General features: G+C 46.9%; 1 protein-coding gene across 3 annotated transcripts in view; it reads left to right on the top strand.

Moving 5' to 3' along the window:
- Nucleotides 1–22624, top strand: part of SLX4IP (SLX4 interacting protein) — a 167992-nt gene extending 145368 nt beyond the window's left edge. For all 3 annotated transcript variants that reach the window (XM_083175853.1, XM_083175852.1, XM_083175851.1), the window contains 2 exons: nt 19404–19510; nt 20234–22624. In XM_083175853.1, coding sequence (XP_083031979.1) covers nt 19404–19510; nt 20234–20954 — 828 coding nt within the window. In that variant the 3' untranslated portion in view covers nt 20955–22624. The remainder of the gene's footprint in view (nt 1–19403; nt 19511–20233) is intronic.
- The last annotated feature ends 655 nt before the right edge of the window (nt 22625–23279 follow it).

Genomic DNA, 23279 nt, shown 5'->3' with positions numbered 1-23279 from the left:
TGGTGCTTTTTAGCACCCAGGATGTATTGCATCCAATTCCCTTAAACTCCCCCAACTGCTTCCCGGGTGTCCTTTTTACATTCAATAAATCACATGCAAAAAATGGCACATCACGTGCAAAATCTTATGTGAGCCCTCTCGGTGAGCTGCCGGGAAAGTTGAAGGGAAATGGGGTCTGACTTGCCCTTAAGACAACTGGGACTAGCCTCAACACTTCTAAATATGAGAATCTATCTTTTTATTAGAGTTAGGGGGGTATTCAATCCCGTGCCCTATTTTCGACAGAGGAAATAGCTCCCGCTGCCTATTCAATTCTGTCATTTCTGACAGCATTGAAGGCGGATCTCGACAAAACAGATCGGATCTGTTTTGACGGAAACAGATGTAGATTGTCAAATTCGCGGCCGTTTCTGGACAATCCACAGCCATTTTCGCTGACACGCCCCAGCGTGTGGGGCAGGACATGTGTAGTTTTTTAATAGGTGCCAAAAGACCTCCTGACAGTCGGGATTCTGACGGTCAGTATACCAACATCGGAATACAACTTTCGGGCATTTAACAGTCAAATTCAGATGTTGCAGCCAGGAGCCCGATTTACAGGGGATATTATCATTTAAAGTTTGAAAATCCTTAAAAAAACAATTTAACCGCTGACTTATTTGCATATTTTTGCACAGTCACTGCATACAAAGACGCAGCTGCAAAAAGCATTAATGTACATCTGTGAATCAGGCCCTGTATGCAGTGAGTAGCAATCACCTCACGTCATGTATGCTGCACTACATCACTCAGCAATTCCAGCTCCAGATTTCCCACACAATAGCATTAGATTATTCAGGCAATCGATTCTATAATGTGGCTATAAATAGCATTTATTGGCCAAGCATTATACATGAGTCCTCTGAGCACAGTTAATGACTGCAGCGTGTGATGGACACCAAGCAAGATTACCATCTGGAGTAGCAAAGTGGCATTATGGGTGCAATGACCTTCTTCATTCGCAAAGCCGCTTCGAGCCTGGTTATTACTTGGTTAGCGAAGGTCTTGGCTCGGTGGTAAAGGGTGCCCCCCAAAAAAACAAAGGTCCGAATGTGTAACAGGGTTGAGACAGGGGTGGCCTGATTCCCGGCACCTGGAGATGATATCAGTTTTAAAAATGCAGCTGTACCTAATGACTTCACCTCTCCTGCTTTTTCATTTATAGTAGGTGTCCCCCAACATTTTATTCTCGCCCTTCTTCTTCTGTATCTCTATATGTTCTCTCTGGGTGAGCTCACTTGCTCACTCGACTTCCACTATCACATCTATGCTGATAAAACTGGTATCTACCCCTCCTTTCCTGATCTCTCTCCCTCTATCCTCACTCATATCTCGCTCTGTCTCTCTGCTATCTACTCTTGGATTACTTTTTAGACTTAAAATATCAAAGACTAAGCTGACCTCTTCCCACCCTCCTGCATAAAACCTGACCATCTCTCATCCTAACCTTCTGTCTATGCTCACGTCTTCCCCTTCTGCGTCACCCCAGTTTGTCTAACCCTCCCCTTTAGAATGTAAGCTCTCTCAAGCAGGACCAGTGGCGGAACTCCCGGAGGCAATGGAGTCATCTGCCGCCGGGCGCCAGCCTTAAAGGGGGCACCGGCTCCATTGCCCCCCGAAGTTCCACCCAGAGTTGCTGCCCGGCGGTACCCTTATTTTATGCAGCGGAGGCTGAGGCGCAGGATCTGACAGGGAATCCGCAGGCACTCGCCGCGAGGCGAGCTGTACGGGGAGAACTTGAAGGAGGCAGTCATCGGCCAGGTCCGCAGTACCTCCCTTCTGCGGCTTACGCACACTGTCTGCCGCTAGTCAGAAGTCGGGCCACCTGTCAGTCAGACTGCTTGAGGGAGCGGAGGAGGAGAGTAGCGGCGCCGGTCCCAGCTGAGGGGGGTGTGGCCTAGCGTCCCCTAGACCCGGCAGTGTTTTCTGGGCTATTATCACCAGCTGCTGCTGCGCGCCTACAGCTGAGGAAGCTGTCTCTACTCTCTACCTTCCTGAGGACACCTTTGCGGCATGGACCGTAGACCTCCGCCCCTGGCACTGTGAGTACAGCTCAGATGCCTAACTCTCAAGTTACCATTTCTAATGCAGCCTAACAACTCTATAAACACTCCTCCCTCGCAGCCTAACTATACACCCCCACCCCCACAGTCTACCTATACACCTCCCCGCAGCCCAAATATACACCCCCACTCCTGCAGCCTAACTATACACCCCCACCATCTACCTATACACCCCCCCCCGCAGCCCATATATACACCCCCACTCCTGCAGCCTAACTATACACCCCCACAGCCTATCAATACTCCCCCACCGTCTACCTATACACCCCCCGCAGCCCATATATAAATCCCCACTCCTGCAGCCTAACTATACACCCCCACAGCCTATCAATATACCCCCACAGCCTACCTATACACCCCCACCCCCGCAACCTATCTATACACCCCCTCCCCTCAGCTTAACTCTAACCATACACCCCTGTAGCCTAACCTTAATGTTACACCCCCCTGTAGCCTGACCCTAACTCTACACCCCCCCACAGCCTATAACCCTAACCACACACACACACCCTATCCTATAACCCTAACCACACACACACACACACACACACACACCCCTTAGCCTATAACCCTAACCATACACACACACCCGGCAGCCTATAACCCGAACCACACACACACCCCGCAGCCTATAACCCTAACCATACAGACACACACCGCCGCCTATAACCCTAACCATACACACACACCATGCAGCCTATAACCCTAACCATACACACACACACACACATACCCCGTAGCCTATAACCCTAACCATACACACACACCCGGCAGCCTATAACCCGAACCACACACACACCCCGCAGCCTATAACCCTAACCATACACACACACCCGGCAGCCTATAACCCGAACCACACACACACACCCCGCAGCCTATAACCCTAACCATACACACACACACACTGCCGCCTATAACCCTAACAATACTCACACCCTGCAGCCTATAACCCTAACCATACACACACATCCCGCATCCTATAACCCTAACCATACACACACCCCGCAGCCTATAACCCTAACCATACACACACCCTGCAGCCTATAACCCTAACCATACACACACATTCCTGATCCTATAACCCTAACCATACACACACACCCCGCAGCCTATAACCCTAACCATACACACACCCTGCAGCCTATAACCCTAACCACACACACACACATTCCTGATCCTATAACCCTAACCATACACACACACACACCCCGCAGCCTATAACCCTAACCATACACACACACCCCGCAGCCTATAACCCTAACCATACACACACCCTGTACCCTAACCACACACACACATCCCGCATCCTATAACCCTAGCCACACACACACACCCCGCAGCCTATAACCCTAACCATACATACACACACACTGCAGCCTATAACACTAACCACACACACTCACACCCTGCAGCCTATAACCCTAACCACACACACACTGCAGCCTATAACCCTAACCACACACACACACACTGCAGCCTATAACCCTAACCACACACACACCCCGCAGCCTATAACCCTAACCACACACACTCCAGCCTGTAACCCTAACCATACACACACACCCTGCAGCCTATAACCCTAACCACAAACACACACACTGCAGCCTATAATCCTAACCACGCACACACATCCCGCAGCTTATAACCCTTATCATACACACACACCCCCTGCAGCTGTCCTTTGGCACACACTGTTCTCATTTTTAGAATGGGGAAGAAGCATATTTTTGTACCTGGGCCCACAACTCTCCAGTTCCACCTCTGTCTCTAGCTAGCTATCTAGGGTGAGGGGGGGGCACCAACTTTTTTCTTGCCTCCGGGCGACATGGACGAACTTACGCCACTGAGCAGGACCCTCTCTTCTCATGTGCCTTTCTTAGAATATATCATAGGTGCTGATTCTGTGGGTGCTCAAGGGCCCGAACACCCACAGAAATTGATGAGCACCCACGGGTCCGAGTCCTGCTGCTGGGCCGCCATATTAACTTGCTAATTTGCGGCTGCAGTACCCGCATCGCCGGACCTGCCACCTGGCAATAGTATGCCAGGATGGCGGGAAGAGTGTATTCCGTCCGCGGAGTAATATGCGGACGTGGGCCGGCCAGCATGTGCGTGCTCTGGGCATGCTGTGCGGCTGAGTAGGGTGTGCTGTGCGACTGAGTAGTATTTATGTATTTGGCATTGTGGGGGCATTTATGTACTTGGCACTGTGGGGACATTTATGTATTTGTCCGTAATGTGTAAAAAGGGGGACTCTGCTGCTGTAATGTGTAAAAAAGGGAACTCTGCTGCCGCAATTTGAATATTGGAGACAACTGTGCTGTGTAATATAAATTGGTATTATTTTGAGGCCACGCCCCTTCCCCATGAAGCCACTCCCCTATATTTTTGGCTTGACCACCCACCAGCAAAAACATAAATCGGCACCTATGGAATATAAACATCTCTAAAACCCTGATAATTGCTTCAGTGTCCTGTCCCCTGATGCAACTATCCATATTTACCATGTACTTGTCCTAAATTGTCTTGTACTGTAATTCGGTATCTGTTTTTGCTCATAACTATTCTCTGTAAAGCGCTGCAGAATATGTGTGCGCTAATTAAGAACTTGTTAATAAATAAATATCATCAAGACTTAGCACTGTACCTAATTGCAGTATAAACCGCTCTGACTAGGGTTGGACCTGCAGTGTGAAAGAGATCAGACCCAGATTGGAACCACGTTCCAATCTTTTAGCAGACAGCGACACCCCAGGCAGGGAACAGGAACTGCATGGGATTTCAAAGATAGCGGGTGCTAGAATGAACACTAATATGGCACAATATGTACAAGTGGCACTACTGTGTGGTGTAATGTAAATAGTGGACACTACTGTGCCACTATTATGTGGCCATGCCCCTTCTCTAGGAAGCCATGCCCTAAATTTTTGGCGTGCCCCTTCGGCACACACTGTTTCTATTTTGAGGGCTAGAACCCCTAATCAGGCCCTGGGTATAATAGCAGGTTAGGAAGGATAAACAATGTGCACCTATGCAGGAGTTACCATTATATATCCATTGAAGTGATCCTGTCAGTTTTCCAAGTAGTTATGGGACATAAGTGCCAAAGTACAAATTAAGCCGTGTAGATGGGACACGTGCCAGAGTCACCTCCTACAACACAATAACAATTAAGAAGGTAGCTGTATTATTGCCAGCCGTCCAGAGTCTCCAAAATGGCTGTCCTCCTTTGAGAAATTTCAGTTACATAAATATTTTTATAATTCGACCATCTGAATTCTATATTGTCTATTTCATCACCTTTATTTATAGTTAGTACTGAGTGTTTTCCATGGATAGAACTGGCCCAGTTCCACAATGTATTTCCTCCTGGAACGATTGCAGTTGGTTTCCTTGAAGATATGTAATCGTATCAGTCCTTTTGGGATCCTATGATCACTGAAAAACATACCAGTGGCCTCCTGCCATGGAGAACTTCAAGAGCAGCCGTACGGAATTACAGCAGAAATCCTTGGCCGCGGGTGGATGTGGACCTCGGGGGATGCTGATCATTTTTCTCTGCTCTGCTCGAATGCTGCAGCCAGGCCAGGCCCTAAACCGCACTCATCCTCCCAATCCTACAGGGGGATTGAAGTACGCCTTAAGGCAGTGGAGGATGGACAGAGAGTGTGTGACCACCCAACAGCCAGCTGTGGGCCGAACGGCAGATGCATTCGCTCTTCCCAATGGTCCTATCTTATCTTCACATTCTCTGGTGGCGAGAACAACAGTAGGCAAACAACATAGTATTTACTTGTATGTAGGTAAGAGAATAAAAGGGCAAAGAAGCCGAACTGTGATGTCATTAATGTTACATTATTTATTACTCTTTCATGTGGTTTTAGACCCAGGAGTTAATTTATAAAATTTAGATTATTAATAATTACAAAATTAGCAATAGGAGGTATGTTTTAATAGTAGTTATACATTAAGGTTGTGCCTTGAAAAAACACTGAAACATAGTGTAATGTTTTGTTAGCTGTAGATAGTCCTGCCCTGTAAACTGTGTCCCTTCTCAGATGTCCCTTCTCCCAGTGGCGGAACTCTCGGAGGCAATGGAGTCATCTGCCGCCGGGCGCCAGCCTTAAAGGGGCCACTGGCTCCATTGCCTCCTGGGAGCCCCTGTAAGACAAAGTGCCCCAGCGCAGTGCCCCACTATTATTTATATATATTACACTCGCTGCGCTGCTGTGCAGCAGCTGCAGCAGAAAGAGGCGGAGGAGCTCTGGCGGCTGGTGCTTCCCTCCTCAGTCCCCGTGCGCCATGTGGAGGCGGAAATGTTGGACGCGTCTGGTCCAGTCCCCGGCGCCAAGGAGCAGGAGAGTAGTAGCAGCGCCGGCGGCCGGGCACAGTGAGCAGAGCAGCGGAGGCAGGGAGCAGGACTGAAGCAGAAGCTGAGTGGCCGGGAACGTAGGCGCTGGCGGGAGCAGGTGATTAGCGGCACTGCGGCAGCCAGGGACAATGATAAGGGCAGCGGCAGCCGGGACCACATGAGAAGGCCAGTATCAGGTGAGCAAAGGCCGGTAACAGGTGAGCAAAGGCCGGTATCAGCCAGCAGAGGCCGGCCCCTGTGAGCCACTCAATGCTAGTGGGAACAGATCTGCTTCCTCTTCCTACCTTCTCCTGTACCCCTCTCGACTCACCCTCTGCCACCTCGCCCCATTTCACCAAGTCACCGTGACCTCACCCCCTGTCAGCATGCCCCTCTTCCCCTTCTTGCCTCAGCCCATCTCCTCATCCCACCACCTCGCCCCTTATCACCTCAGCCCATCACCTCGACCCTTCTCACCTCAGCCTGTCACCTTGACCTTTCTCTTCACAGCCCGTCACCTCACCCCTTCTCACCGCAGCCCATCACCTTGTCCCTTCTCACCGCAGCCCATCACCTTGTCCCTTCTCACCCCAGCCCATCACCTTGTCCCTTCTCACTGCAGCCCGTCACCTTGTCCCTTCTCACCGCAGCCCGTCACCTTGTCCCTTCTCACCGCAGCCCGTCACCTTGTCCCTTCTCACCGCAGCCCGTCACCTTGTCCCTTCTCACTGCAGCCCGTCACCTTGCCCCTTCTCACCGCAGCCCGTCACCTTGTCCCTTCTCACCGCAGCCCGTCACCTTGTCCCTTCTCACCGCAGCCCGTCACCTTGTCCCTTCTCACCGCAGACCGTCACCTTGTCCCTTCTCACTGCAGTCCGTCACCTCACCCCTTCTCACCGCAGCCCGTCACCTTGTCCCTTCTCACCGCAGCCCGTCACCTTGTCCCTTCTCACTGCAGTCCGTCACCTCACCCCTTCTCACCACAGCCCGTCACCTTGTCCCTTCTCACCGCAGCCCGTCACCTTGTCCGTTCTCACCGCAGCCCGTCACCTTGCCCCTTCTCACCGCAGCCCGTCACCTTGCCCCTTCTCACCGCAGCCCGTCACCTTGCCCTTTCTCACCGCAGCCCGTCACCTTGTCCGTTCTCACTGCAGCCCGTCACCTTGCCCCTTCTCACCGCAGCCCGTCACCTTGCCCCTTCTCACCGCAGCCCGTCACCTTGTCCCTTCTCACTGCAGCCCGTCACCTTGTCCCTTCTCACCGCAGCCCGTCACCTTGCCCCTTCTCACCGCAGCCCGTCACCTTGCCCCTTCTCACCGCAGCCCGTCACCTTGTCCCTTCTCACCTCAGCCCGTCACCTTGTCCCTTCTCACCTCAGCCCGTCACCTCGACCCTTCTAACCTCAGCCTGTCGCCTTGACCCTTCTCTTCGCAGCCCGTCACCTCACCCCTTCTCACTGCAGCCCGTCACCTCACCCCTTCTCACCGCAGCCCATCACCTTGTCCCTTCTCACCGCAGCCCGTCACCTTGTCCCTTCTCACCGCAGCCCATCACCTTGTCCCTTCTCACCTCAGCCCGTCACCTCGCCCCTTCTCACCTCAGCCTGTCACCTTGCCCCTTCTCACCGCAGCCCGTCAGCAATTCTAGCGCTCTTCAAATGACTTCTATTATCACACCAACACCTGGTGACCTTTTTGAAGGGTGACCAAGACACTGTACGAGGAGGGGTGAGTGCCGAGGAGACCAGAGAGGTGCATGGAAGATGGCATTGAGAAGTTCAGGGACGGAAAAGTGCAGGAAAGGAGGGTGAATGGGGGGATGGAGAGGTGGAGGAAGAGAGAGGTGAAGAAGTGATAGGTCAATAGAGAGGTGCAAGGAGTGAGAGGTGTAGGGTGAGAGGTCAAAGGAGATGTGGGGGTGACAGACGTAAGGAGAGGTGCAGGGGAGGAGGGAATGAGGTGACAGGGGGACAGAAAGGTGCAGGGAAGGAAGGAGTAAGAGGTGCAGTGGTAACTGGGATCAAGAGGTGGACGGAGTGAGAGGTGTAGGGTTGAACAGTCGATGGTGAGGTGGAGGGGTGACAGATGGAGGTAGAGGAGCAAGGAAGGAGGGAGTGAGAGTAAGTTAAACCATGAATATATGCTGAAGTCCGTGGCACCGTAGAATATTGCATTATATATAATAAAGTGTATGTATGGGGGGGGGGGGGGGGGGGGGGGCACCAACATTCATCTTGCCTCCGGGCACCTGGGACGAACTTACGCCACTGCCTTCTCCTGTATAGGTTTGGGTATTTGCATACTGTCCCTAGGAAGTATCATGACGATCTCACTGGCGGTCCGATTAATTCAGCTCCTTGACTTTGGTAGGAGGATAACCGCTATTGCGCTGAATCAAAGGCCAGCTTCCCTTCTAACTGAAAGGTATCTGTGTGGTTTGGAAGTGAATCTTGTGCCGTCAGATGGACAGTGGCACATGAAAGTTGTGCACCTCTTGCCACTGAAACAAATACGTACACAGTAAGGGGAAATGCATAATAAATATCACGTACAAACGTCAGAGATTTGCAGTCCGAGGTTGACGGCTAGTGGTCTCTTGAGAAAATCAGACCTATATTACTGTGGATGAATGTGGAGCTGCTGCATTACCAATGTGCCGCTTGAAATGTGTGAGTTCTCTAAAAAGATTCCTGTTGGCAAATATTTACACAAATCATGTTGTCGATTTCGGCCATGAATTGTCACGATCGCGGCCGAATATCGACAATCCACGGCCGTTTACGCAGACACGCCCCCTTTTCACCGATCGCGAAGTGGGGCATTGAATCGCGCCTGGCGATCTGCAGTCGAACAAAATGAAAACAGGCCAGAGTCTCGGATGTCGGGCAAGATCGACAGTCGTGACACGGGATTGAATAACCCCCTTTAGTCTCCTAAACACAGCCATCTGCTGGCAGAGAGTGAGACTACATCTCTTTCTCACACATGCACAAACACAGAAGATACAGTAGCATACTATATTTCAAAGCTTTTGTTTCAAGCAGGCTTACTAGTATCTTTATATACGCTTCCCGAAGTTTATTCAAAAGCCCACAGTTTTGAGACCCAGGCAATTCTCATCTATCTATCTATCTATCTATACATTTATAACTCATACTTTCACATCCGACATTTACAGCATAATTTTATTTTTTTTTCTTGTTAAAAACTTTATTATAGTAAAATATTGCAAATGGGGGGGGGGGGGGGGATATAGCTAATTTCAGCTGCATTGTATTTTATAATCTTCATCTTACTACTCATGTCAATAAATTGTGCTTGTAAAACTTCTCGGAGACAATTAACTTTTTTTTTTTTTTTCAATAAACTAAAACTGTTTTTATATTTTGTATTTCTTTTTTACCCTTTTTAAAGCTTAAAGCCAGTCATACAAAGCTTTGCATCGGTCACCGGCAATAAACTGACTCAAATAATTAAATTACGTTTCACAGAGCCAAATTCTTTGCACGTTAAGAGGAGCGATAGGTCGATCTGTCAGGGGACAGTTTATAAAAGACTGCATACTTTTGACATCACTTAGAGGTGCCTTGGTATCGGCATTACCTTCACTTTCCCCCTAATCTCATTTCCCTAAGGGATGTCAGGGCCTTAACCCTTCCCAAGAGCCGGTCAGAAGCGAGGAGTCAGATAGCTGAACGCCTAATAAGAGCTGACAGTCGATGGGCTGGAAAAGCTCGGTAATGTGCAGTGCCCACCCAGCCTTTTCGCAAGTGTAAATACGCCAGCAAATGTGCTTTTAATTTAAGAGGGGGGGGGAGACAGAACATTTGTGACTTGCGAGGTCCTCCCCTTCCAGTGTTGATACAATACATCGACATGCATCGTTTCTCGTGCTCCATTTACACGCTTATTTCAGGATAAAAAAATGAACCTCCACATCTGCATTACAGATCCCGTAACGATGCTCGAAGGCTAGAGATAAACAAGAATACAGCGAAACGCACGGCCCATTACGCCGGGACGTTCTGGTAATGTGACTGAACGCAGTGCCCCGTCTTATTGAGGTCTGTTTCTGAATTCTCTTGTAGGCTTAAGAAAGCCTCAGGGAGTTTACATCACTGCACATAGCTGAGTCTCTGGTTCCCACAGAGCTGTTCAAAGACTGACTCACGGTCTGTGTTAATTGTTCTCCAAATTCAGCACTTGAAGGGTGTGGCCAGAGAGGAAAGTCTACTGTACTTAAAGGGCATGTTCAGAAATGTTTCACACATAAATCATGTTTTTGTTCCACTTGAAAATGCCACACTCACGACTTACAGCGAAAGAGCGGCCTTGAGCGGGGCTACCTCCTCACACGCCGGCTGCGAGCGCTGGTTCCGTCTCCAAGGACCAGCAGCCTTATTATGACGTGAAGGATACGGATACAGTACAGAGTGCTCCAGTTGTCAGGGATGAATTAAAGTTTAATGCTCCCTTAGGTACAATGCTGCAGTGGAGGAGAGCTGAAGTTACTGTTTATAATCTTTTAAGTTTATATAGTGCTTGCAGCTTTTACTTAGCGCTGTACACTGAGTGAACCAGCTGTGTATTAGGAACCTGTGGCTCCCCAGCCTTCCTAGAGCCACAAATTCCAAGGTAGCTGATGAGCCACAGGTAAGAAATATCGTTACATGTTTCCTAGCACGGCGCCCGTCGGGTCCCATCGCATACCTTAACTTAAGGTATGCGATGGGACCTGACCGACCTGATTTTCGTCCTTTAAACAAGTTTTTAACGCACTTTGAAAATCGGTCGCATTGCATGCCATTATAATGGCATGCGATGCGACCGACCCGATTTTTACATTGGAACCAATGTAAAAAGGGTCCCTGAGACCCGATTTTACATTGGACCCAATGTTAAATGCCCCCCAGACCCGATTTTTAATTGTAAACCCACCCCGATGGTTAATTATGTCAAACACCCCCCTATTGTTAATGCAACGCCACGATCAACGTGAACCCGAAGCGTGGCGAGCACAGCAGTACGCGTCCTCCAACCTTTTCATACCCCCACTTTCCATGTCGGCGTGGAGTTGATTGCAGCGAGGGGACGCGCATTACTTCAGACGTATTACGCGTCCCCTCGCGGGGCTCGCTGCGCTCACCAGGCTTCGGGCTCGGTGGCTCGCGACGCTCGCCACACTATATAAAATCAACTCCACGCCGACGTGGATAGTGGGGATATGAAAAGGTTGGTGGACGCGTACTGCCACCCCTCGCGGGCTCGCTGCACTCGCCACGCTTCGGGTTGACGTTGATCGTTGCGTGGCGTTAACAATGGGGGGGCATACAATGAAAAATGGGGTCTAGGGGCCATTTAACATTGGGGCCAATGTAAAATCGGGTCTCAGGGACCATTTAACATTGGTTCCAATGTAAAAATCGGGTCGGTCGGGTCAATCGCATCGCATGCGATTTGGTTGCATACGATGCGATCGACCCGATTTCATACAATTAAAATCGGTGGCTACATGCTAGGAAACAAGTACCGAAATATCTATGCCTGTCGATAGTACGATCACCTGCAAGTGCCAGAGGGCTTACATGATGATGGAGGTTAGCTAACAGCCTTTGATTGGCACATTGCAGGTTCACCAGCTTATGTGTCATCTCTCCTTCTTAGCCCTATACAGGGCCCAAATAGAGGTTCCAGATGCCCTAGGCTAACAGAAATGTAGATCTCCTTGGGAAGCTTATGCCAGCTGCATTAATGTATAGGGGGCATTTTTTTTTCCTCTTAAATCAACTCTAGCCACAAACACACTTTAGTATCCGATGTGTTTCTGACATGACCCTGGCACATGTGCAACTTGTCCAGAGCTGGAGGTTTTTCTTTTTTTGAGGTTCTAGCAGTACCTGATTCAGCCGTGAGTGCCACATGCAAGCATCAGGGTTCCAAGCACTGGATAACAGCGACAAGTTCACAAGTTGTCAACAGTGGGCTTTAAATCTACAAGCTTGTTTTGCTGTACATCGCTCTCAACCACCGATATCCCAATTTTACCTTCAGCAATGCAAAACATCTCTACAAACCTTTTTGTTCTGAGGATTGTACATATGCTGACCACACACAACAATTCGGGAGGCCGATCCGGACATGTTAAATTATAAATTATAGAGATTTTTCACTCAGCATTTGGGAGTCTATAGATTGTATCACTGGACTTGTTTCATTTTATTATAATTTTTTGTTTGTTTTTACCATTACTAAGGACTCGTGAATGTGAACTACAGCTGCAATGTATATATCTGCATTCAAACCCCATTCCCCCGCCATCCACTCTGAAAATCCATCCTTCATACGGTCTTCTTACCTGAGAGAGTAATGCTCTCCAGTAATGAATGCACCGATTGAATCAATGCATGTGCGCAGGCTGGAGAGACCATACTGTACATGCGCAGTAAAAACTTCCTTTTTCTGCTGTACTGCGTATTGGCGAGAGGACTCCGCTCTGCGCAAGATCTGCGTCTCTCTTCTGCATGGATCACTAGCTCCCATTCGCTATTACAGGACTTTCATTGGGCTGCTCCCACCCTATGAAATGCCCTTCCACGCACAATAAGACTCTCCACTAGCCTCCAAACTTTCAAGCGTTCCCTGAAAACTCACCTCTTCAGGCAAGCCTATCATATTTAAGTACCACACGCATAACCCTCTGAGGCAGGCCTGGCCAACCCGTGGCTCTCCAGATGTTGTCAAACTACATAATCCCATCATGCCTTGCCACAGTTTTGCTATAAGGGAGAGTTAAAACTGTGGCACAATAAGACTCTCCACTAGCCTCCAAACTTTCAAGCGTTCCCTGAAAACTCACCTCTTCAGGCAAGCCTATCATATTTAAGTACCACATGCATAACCCTCTGAGGCAGGCCTGGCCAACCCGTGGCTCTCCAGATGTTGTCAAACTACATAATCCCATCATGCCTTGCCACAGTTTTGCTATAAGGGAGAGTTAAAACTGTGGCAAGGCATGCTGGGATTTGTAGTTTCACAACATCTGGAGAGCCACCAGGGTGGCCTGTCCTGCTCTGAAGCACTTATATATTATATAGCTTCCCTTCTAGGCCTACAAGCTATGCTATTACTGGTGCCTGTCCTTGTGTTTCCCTCCTATGTCCCTATAGATTGTAAGCTTGCAGCAGGGCAATATTACTTCCCAAGTCTGTCTGTTGTTACCCAGTTTGTTCTATCACTGTTTACTATTGGTAAGCTCAACGGAATCTGCTGCGCTATATAAGAAACCGTAAATAAATAAATGGCGCATATTTGCAGTACTCCTGAGGGCGACTCCAAACGCTGCAGAATAACTATACATACCGCTATCCTGATCCCTCTGCAGTATCCCTATTGTTAGATTGCCTGAAGGACTGATAACCTCTTTCTCAGTCTAAATCAAAATTGACCCCTTGATTGGAAACACCATGCTAATGCTCAGTTACCTCTCCTTTATCGCAAGTAGGCAAATGGCTGAAATATGTACAGCTCTGTGCAGTGCAATAGAAACATGGAATTTGACAGCAGATAAGAACCACTTGTCACTTCTAGTTTTAACCTCAAACCCTATTTAAATATGATTTATTTAAGAGAATATCCTTATTTCTCTCCGAAGCATGTTTAACTTGCTCTACTGTATTCGCCTCTGCCTTGTCTGATGTGAGGCTATTCCACTTGTCCATTACTCTGTATGTGAAGTAATTTTCCTCAGGTTTCCCCTGTACCTGCTTCCCATCCAGTTTCAGTGCATGTCCTGGTGTCTTTGTACCATCGGTAATGTATTCTTTGCTACAGATACATATCCCCTATGCAACCAAGAATCCATGGGGTACTCCACTGGTAACCTATCCCTCCTGAGTCTGTACATCATTTACTACAACCCTCAATTTTCTATCCTGTAACCAAGATCTTATCCATTCAACTATTTTAGAATTCAGCCCCAAGCTTCAGTCTGTGCTGTGGGATAGTGTCACTCATATGTAGATAACCCAACTTTATTACTTTAGCCACACAGTCAAAAAGTCAAGATTTATTTGACATGATCTGCTCTCTAGTAAATCCATGCTGTTTGGGATCATGTAAATTGCTGGATTTAAGATATTCCTAAACTTTCTTTTAAGGGCGTTCGATTTCCCTGCTACTGATATAAGGCTCACTGACCGGTAGTTTATTTGCTCTTCCTTGTGTTCACTTTTGTGCAGTGGGACTGCATTAGCTCTTTTTCAGTCCTCTAGAATTACTCCTGTAGCTACAGTATGGACTCTGCCAATTGTGTTAGCAACACCCAAATATGCTCTTATAGTATTGGACCCATTATGCCCTGTGTTATGACATCGGGAATATTGGGCCTGATTCAAAATTGATCGTTAATCAGCGAATTTGCAAACTCAGTGATTATCAAATGACTGCGCATGCGTACCATATGCATTGCACATACACAAACCCAAATAGCATCAGATGAGCATGGATCGTAAACGCAAAGCGGACAGAGGTTAACTGACAGTAAGCTGGCATTGGGGGTGGTAACCTGCCATTTTCTGGGAGGGTCTGTGACGTCCTCGGTCAGCCTATCTCAGTGGCAGATTTGGGTCAGGGTTATTCACATTTGAACAGACTGGAATTTATTTTTATAGTTCTTGAATTGAGTATGGGTTTGCAGGTCGATTGCAATAATATGTTATGCAGGTGGGGCAGAATTAAAATGGACAGATAGCTTTAGATGTGTGAGGGGTGTGTCCAAACTCAAATTTAATTTGCAATGTAAAATAAAACTGTCCAGTATTTGTGGGCTACATCCAAGTGATATAATAGATATTCTACCGTGCAGCATGGTGGGTGGTATTGTTAGCATGACTGCCTCACAACACTGAGGTCTTGGGTTCAATTCCCATTATGGCCATAACTGTGGACTTTGTATATACTCTCTCTGTTTATATGAGTTTCCTCCAACAATCCAAAAAATATACTGGTAGGTTAATTGGCTCCTGACAAAAACTAACCCTACATCCCTACATACCTCCCAACTGTCCCGATTTTTTTAGGGACTGTCTCGCCTCCCACCTGGGGCCGACCGTGTCCCACGGTGGGAGGAAGGGCAATTGGGAGCCCCCCTTGCCTGTCGCTGCTCTGCTCAGCAGAACAGCAGGTAATAGATGCTGTGCACATGCGCACAGTGTTTATTCTGTGAAACAGAGGTTCTGGGGGCATGGCCAACAATTTACACAGTGCTGGCCATGCCACCATAGTGACGGAAAACAGGGTTGAACATTGCGGGCATGGTATTCCCGCAAGGCCACATCCCTATCTGTAGAGACCACGACCTTTTTTGGGTGAGTGTCCCTAACAATGGCATTTCAGTGTTGGGAGGTATGCTACATGTAATGGGGAATATAGATTGTAAGCTCCACTGGGGCTTATGTGAGTGACCAAATATCAAGTGTAAGGCGCTGTGGAACATGCGTGCGCTAGAGAAATATCTGGTAATAAATATTGTTGCACCAACAAATGAAGGACAGAGAAGGCGTATTTTGTAACGGCCCCAAGGACCCTCTATTTTTTTTCTCAAGTAAACAAGTGTTTGGAGCAAGTGAATAAAAAGATTGTAACCCTCCATTTGTGCATTTAACCAGCACATGTCTAATGTCTCGGGGGGGAGGGGAAGAAGACTTTTTGTACACACTGTCTGTTTTTATTCTTTTTCCCTGTTTATATTTTGGGTATATTTCAGCAAATTGTAAAGCTCTCCAATGATTCCCTTTTCGTAGCGTAGACAACATGAAATCTCCTGTGGTTTGTGCAGGAAGTGTAGCCAACAAGCACAAACCATGATCATCCAAATGTTAGGCTTGTGGTTTAACTCCGCAACTTCCAATGAATAATGGAGGCATGGAGAGAAAGTGCTGCTTGTCTGAGCGGAGAACGTGTGACTGTAGCTGGTATAGAGGGAGTTCTTCAGAGATGAATGCAGTAGGACTCCCAATGCATCTTAGATGTCATGCCCAGGGTATGGGGGCTGGCACTGATACAGGGGGAGATGTATCAAAACTTCTAAAGAGGAGGTGTTGCCCATAGCAACCAATCAGATGCTAGCAATCATTTATAGCATGTAATAGAAAAATTATGGCTAGATGCTAGTTGGTTGCTATGGACAACTCCTACATTTGTCCTGTTGGCACACAATGCAAATAACTTCACATTGACTTCTGACAGCCAGCAAGTGAGAGGGGTGTTCACAGTATCAAAGCCTGTAACCAATCAGCTTCTTACTGCCAACTTACAGGGTGTGTTTGAAAAAGTAGCAAGAGCTGATTGGTTGGTTCTTTATCTCTCCCCAGGCCTTGACAAATCTCTCCCGCTGATTATGGACATGATGAAAAACAGACAAAACATTGATGATTATAAAAATGACCATCAGTTTTCATATGGGTTTGAGTTGTTTGCACAAGTTTATACAGTCTGTATATTAGTGATCACTGTGTATTGTAACTGTTATATTGTGTTAAGAATTATAATACATACAGGAAAAAAATCCTACAGCGTTCTGTGTAATATACGATGAAGTGGTCTGTTTGCTGAGCCTTGGACAGAGAGATAAAGTGTATGGAGATAAAGGCCCTTATTCTGGTTCATTTGCAAAGGCAAATTCCTTCTCAAATGGACAAAACCATGTGCACTGCAGGTGGGGCAGATGTAACATGTCTCTAGAGAATTAAATTTGGCCATTGCGAGAAGGGCCGGCGCCACCACTAGGCAGCCTTAGGCATTTGCCTAAGGCGTCGGCCACTGCAGGACGGCACTTAGGAGCAGGTCCACGTAGATCAGGGCTGGGCAACACCGGCCCTCCAGATGTTAATGAACTACACATAGCAGGATGCTTTGCATTAGTTTTGCTATGTGGCCATGCTGAAACTGATGCAAGGCATGCTGGGACGTGTAGTTCATCAACATCTGGAGGGCCGGTGTTGCCGAGCCCTGCCGTAGATGGAGGTTAGCGGCAACTCTCCCCCCATCTCCCACCGTATCACCCCCCGTGGAGTTACTCCACGTCCCTAGCCACATCACACCCACCCCCTCCCGCCCCCCCCCCCTGTTGAACGTTGCAGCGCCGCATTACTGGGCACCCCCTCGTGGAGCGAGCGGAGCAGGTGAGCACCGGAGTGCCTGGCACCCCCCGCCCCCCCCCCCCCCCCCCCCCCTTCCCGGTGAAGCGACCCTGTGGAGTGGGTGAGCACCGGAGCACCCCCCTCCACAGTTATTACGCTTGTCGACCCTTCTGATATACTGCTCACATATATGGGTGTTTTGCTTACAGTACATTTTGGGCCGAGTCCCAGAGTGCCTGCCCCACCGAAAAAAAAATGCCTAGCGACCATCAAATGATTTCTCCTGGGCAGTGGCGTAAGTTCATCCAAGTTGCCCGGAGGCAAGATAAGTATTGGTGCCCCCCCAAATAGCTCAATCAGTAAGGTGTCTGTCTCCAGTAAGGTCATGGGATCTAATACAGGGTGTGATACTTGCAAAAATTATGTTAGAAGGGGGAGTCAGCCACATTAGCAATATCAACTGCTTTCAATTAACTGATTCAATCTTGATGGGGAAGAGAGGTGCCCCCTTGGGAGCAGGAGCACGGCGGCAGATGACTCCATTGCCTCCCAGAGTTCTGCCTCTGCTCCTGGGCTCACAAATATGTAATTGAAGACGGACATATTTCCAGGCTTCGGACCGAAGAAACTGGAATCAGAGCCTTTGATCAGTTGTATTTGTCCAGAAGAAGAGAATCTGTATAGTATATATGGAAATATTACCATATAAAGGGCAAAGTCATTTCTTCTATTAGAACACTAGTATCACTCCTTATATGCAGGATTCTGCCACAGCGTCATCTGACATTTGATTGATACATTAATGATGTAAACTGTTGAACCATGACACAACTCATTAAAGTTCTATTTAATAAAGCAATAAAACTCTATATCCGGTACTTGTACAGGGAAAGCTGGGGAAGCCTATGTAATAAGACCTACTGTAAATATGCTATATACAATATATATCTATAGATAGATAGATCGAGATATACTCGCGGGACCGTCCCGGTTTTTTGGGAGGGTCCTGCCCGGTGCTGGCAGTGTCCCGCGGTGGGGGGGGGGGGGAGAGTTGGGAGTGTGTACATGCAAAGTCAGGTCACGCATGTGCAAATCCGTGCAGACTGACAGCAAAGAGGAAGCTCTTGGCTGCATCAGTGAATTATTTGAAGTGATGGTTACTACTGAAGACATTGTGATATTGCTGCTACATAATAATAATTATGCACCATAAGTCATGGGGCACTTTTATAAGTAGCAGTTTGACATAAGTGTTGGAAATTCTCGTTCTCTATAAACAGACAGAACCACAACCACAACTTCGCTTTTGTTAAAAGACCGCTAATAAATGGGGAATTCATCGTCTACTTTTCCCACACTCCTTTCTCATTCACTTCCCAGCGGTTGTTCTTGTTTGTCATTCATGTTTGGGGAAACTATACACAATACATGTTTAGTAGTTATAAGGAGTTGTGTATCGTGCACTGTTTAGATTACAAGTCCCCTTGGAGTTCCGAGGCCTGGTGATTTGCATGGTCATGAAACTACTAAGCGATCTGTAATGGTCTTACAATATGCTGCTGTACTGTAACCCTGGTAAACATGTCATTCCCTAATTGAAGCTCACCACAGCCATTTATTGCCTCATTAGCACCAGGAAATGTTGAAAAAACGCCTATCCCCCTCCAATTTGAATAATTCAACAAGCAACATCTGTAGATCTTGGCCAAAAAGAGCTCAACTTTCATCTCGTAATATAGAGTTTCCTGGGTCCGTTTCCAAACTAACGTCTGCTTTTATGTCACCGTTTTTTATGACCTGTGCAATTACACAGAAGGAGGCTTCCAGTGGAACATCCGAATATTTTGCTGAACGCGGGGAAAGTGAAGTAAACAACATATTATCCGCCACGGCCAGGAAGCAAGCTGTGCTGAAAAACATGTAAGTTCTCCTCCGAGGTGGCGATATCATGAGGTGATTGTGATGTCTGAATTACGGCCTTCCATTCCAACGCTGTGTAGCTATGTTTGCCAGACAACCCTAGGTGGAATTGCTGCTAAGCTGCATTGTGTCATCAAGAAACAAAGTTGGGACAGCTGTTCTCCGATGATGTCATGCTCTTGCCTCCATCGCGTCCGTGAGGCCACTCATTTGCATAGCTTAGTTTCAGGATGTGCAGAAAGCTTGGCATGTGACAAACACCGTTGATAAACTAGATTGATTACACGCTGTTCTAGGCCCCTAGCGGTTCCACCTCCGCTCTTACATGCGCGGTAAAAAGAGAAAACCGATGGCGCTGTCTAAATGTGTATGGAGTAATATCATTAAGCGCCTTGGGATGCATTCCTTAAAAAGCCCTATTTGTGCTATAATATTTTATTCAGCCTCTACTGAAACACGATCCCAGTATGTAATATTGACCTTAACATCTGTAACAAATTTAGTCAGCACAATGTGAACTTCTCCATAGCCGAGAGACTAAATATGTATATATGTATAAAGTATGATCCGATTCCTCCACTGCAAACAATGTTTCTCGTCATGGTGATATATGTAAGGCAGATTTGTTATGTTACTGGACAGATGTTTTGCGAGCCTATTTAACTCATAATAAATTACCAGCGGATGGAAGAACGAGACTTAATTTTATTTTTTTAATTACAGAGTAAAGAAGGTAAAAGCTGCAAAGAATGCAAGCTCCAGTTTCGGCAGGGACTGTGGCTTGCTCCCTCATCTTCAGCAAGCGGACTTCGACAAAGGAACCGGGAGTAATCTGCAGCCTGAATCAGAGATCAGGAGTGCGGAGCAAGCCCAGGACGGCTTACATACTGCTCAGAGCAGCTCGGGGCTTCCTAATGGTGAAGTGGAAAATGATGTTAATCACAGCCAGCCATGCAAAGCCAGCATCCAACAGAGACTCAGCCCTGCAGAGCGGTTACAGGCACAGGACCCGAGCGAGGCTCTTTCCTGGATCTGTGAGTCAGCACTGCCAAAACAAAAACAAACCCTCCGAACAAGTATTACGCAACAGAAGAGGAGACGGCACAGCTCGGAGGGAAAAACTACTCTGTGCTATAAGAGAGCAGATTTGAGGGATGACACGTTTCTAAGCATAGCTGACAAGGGGCCAGCAGAGCTTGTAGAGGACATACCTTTAGCTTTAAGGATCCGTAACAAACAGAAAACCTCAACAGTCGCAGCCAGCACCATGGTGTCAGTGGAAAAGACCGTGCAAGCTAATATCATCGAGACACTCACGAGTGAGAACAAGCCAGGCTTCTTGTCCAATAGGATACCTGAAGAAAAGGCCAGTGCAGACAGCAGGAGGCCTACCGATGGCCAGCCCAAGAGGTTGAAGCTTCAGAGGTCAAAAAAACTACATTGAGTCCTTAATTCATGACCTGGGCTATCTGAGACATTGAACTAATGTTATTGCTATCAGTAAAGAGTGTCCTGTAGAGGAACAATTACTACTGTTAAACATCTGTACTTTGTTTCTAACACAGTCCGCAAGGTGTTATTAATTATAGGCAAGCTTTAATTCAACCTCCACTTTCCAAGATTTGAAGAAGACTCGTTCTCTCTTCCTTTATCTGGCCCACGTAGGAGTCACGTGTGATATATGGTGCTGGAATTGGAACAGATTATTATGCATTATCTGTGTATCTAATATGAGCAATCTTGGTAGGAGAACACTTTGGCTCTTCTTTCATGTGTATGTAGGGTTCCGTAATATCCTAATGATGACATCTGAATGTTCCGTGACTTCATCCGACAGCTCACCATCAACTATATTTTTAAATACAAAGATAACATCACCGGGATCAGACCACATTGTATTATAATGAAGCCAGAGTCATTTGCATTTCTAAATTTAGTGGGTAGAACAATACAGACTAGTCTGATCATGGTCGTATCTTTAAAGATGAACATCATACATACCATGCAACTTTTTGTTTGGAACATAACATAAGATAGATGTCAGATCTCTTATTAACCTCAAAGAACCATAGTTAAGGTACGGAAAGCACGTATATATGTTAAGGCCCCCACACACTTGTGCAACTACTATGAGGGGAGAAGTCGCATGCGTTCCACCTTGAGCCACCCGGCAGTTTCCATGGCGGGAGGATCACATCAGATACAACGTATGGGGTTCATGTATCATATGCAACCCCAGCAAGTGCTACTTGATCCGATAAATCGCTACTTGCGATCTCCTGCTCCGATGCGCACACTGGACCATGCATCGGAACAGAATCTCAGACAAAACATACGATTTGTCACTTCTCATCCGATTTATCACCCCGATGCGCCAGGATTAGTTAAAAAGGGCCTAAATAGTGTATGGCCAGATTACTGTAGCTCTTCAGCGCATTGTAGCTGTAGTTTTGTGATTGGCCACATCCATTCAGGTGCTCCGGACTCAACTTCAGTCCTGCCCTTTACTGTACTTTCTTAAAAACTTTATAGATTACTCTGGTTTCATTTATTTAACCCTAGTTCCATCCTAGTATTTTTTGTGAAATACTAACTCCGTTCCTGGGTGGTACATATACATTTGAACTAACCCACATTCAGTTAGATGTCATAAATAGATGTTACCTTATTATTCCATAAACTTTATTACTATAGCTTCTAAAAATGAAAGGAGATGTAGCACATAGCGGCCAATCCAATTATGTCTATCATTTTTTTTTAGGATGCAGTAGACAAATGATAGAATCCGGTTGGTTGCTATGGGCAAAATCACCTCGTTTCGTTTGTAGAAGCCTTTGTAAATCTACCCTCTAGGGAGAAATTTACTAAGATGGGAGATCTACTTCACTATGGGCAACCAATTAGAATCTACTTATTTATTTAGCACCTTCTATAAGATAATAGGTAGTATCTGATTGGTTGCCCATAGCAACATCCTGTGTAAAATCAAATTCCCATCGTAGTAAATTGGGAAAATTTACTATTGCCACATATACAGTAGCGTTTCCGGTACAGAATTTTAATAAGTACCTGTGTGTCTGTTTGTTTGGTTCTTTTACCCCTGTTTCAATAAAATGCTGCTAAGAAGACATGGTTGTGTATATATTATTTATGTGTGTGTGTGTGTGTGTGTGTGTGTGTGTGTGTGTGTGTGTATATATATATATATGTGTATATATATATATATATATATATACTCCTACACATTACTGCAGTTGTTTCAAATGTCCACAGTCCAGTGTGACTTTGCTTGTGCCGCGTATCTTTTATGTCCAAATGTGCATATTGTGGTGCGACAAAACTGGTGCGCAATGTGGCGCGACAAAACTGCACTCATTAGACTGCACTCACTAGCTTGATACGCGACAATAGTATATCTGTGTGCGTCTGTATACAAATTGCTACAATACAGCAGACAACAACATAGCAGTAATGTCAGCACTAGCGGCTGTGCACTGCCAAACAGAGCAACACCTGAATTGCTCTGCCTGGCGCCATCTAGTGATCTCTGAAGAAAAAAACAATTAAATTCCCCCCACAGATGAGGAGCAACGTTACCCTTAATATATAGGATTCAGACACGCATCAAATTTATCAGTACAGTCTCATGGATTGGTTAAGTCACAACCAGTTGCAACTAAGATGCCCAATTGGGTCGAAAAAGAAACTGCACTGCTCAGCATGGCTTAAGGTGCCCACAGACGCTACAATTGTACTGTGCTATGCGTTT

Source organism: Crinia signifera, chromosome 3, assembly GCF_055691185.1.
Source record: "Crinia signifera chromosome 3, ASM5569118v1, whole genome shotgun sequence".
Classification (NCBI taxonomy): Eukaryota; Metazoa; Chordata; class Amphibia; order Anura; family Myobatrachidae; genus Crinia; species Crinia signifera.
The sequence above is the reverse complement of the archived record's forward strand: the minus strand, read 5'-3'. Positions and strand labels throughout refer to the sequence as shown.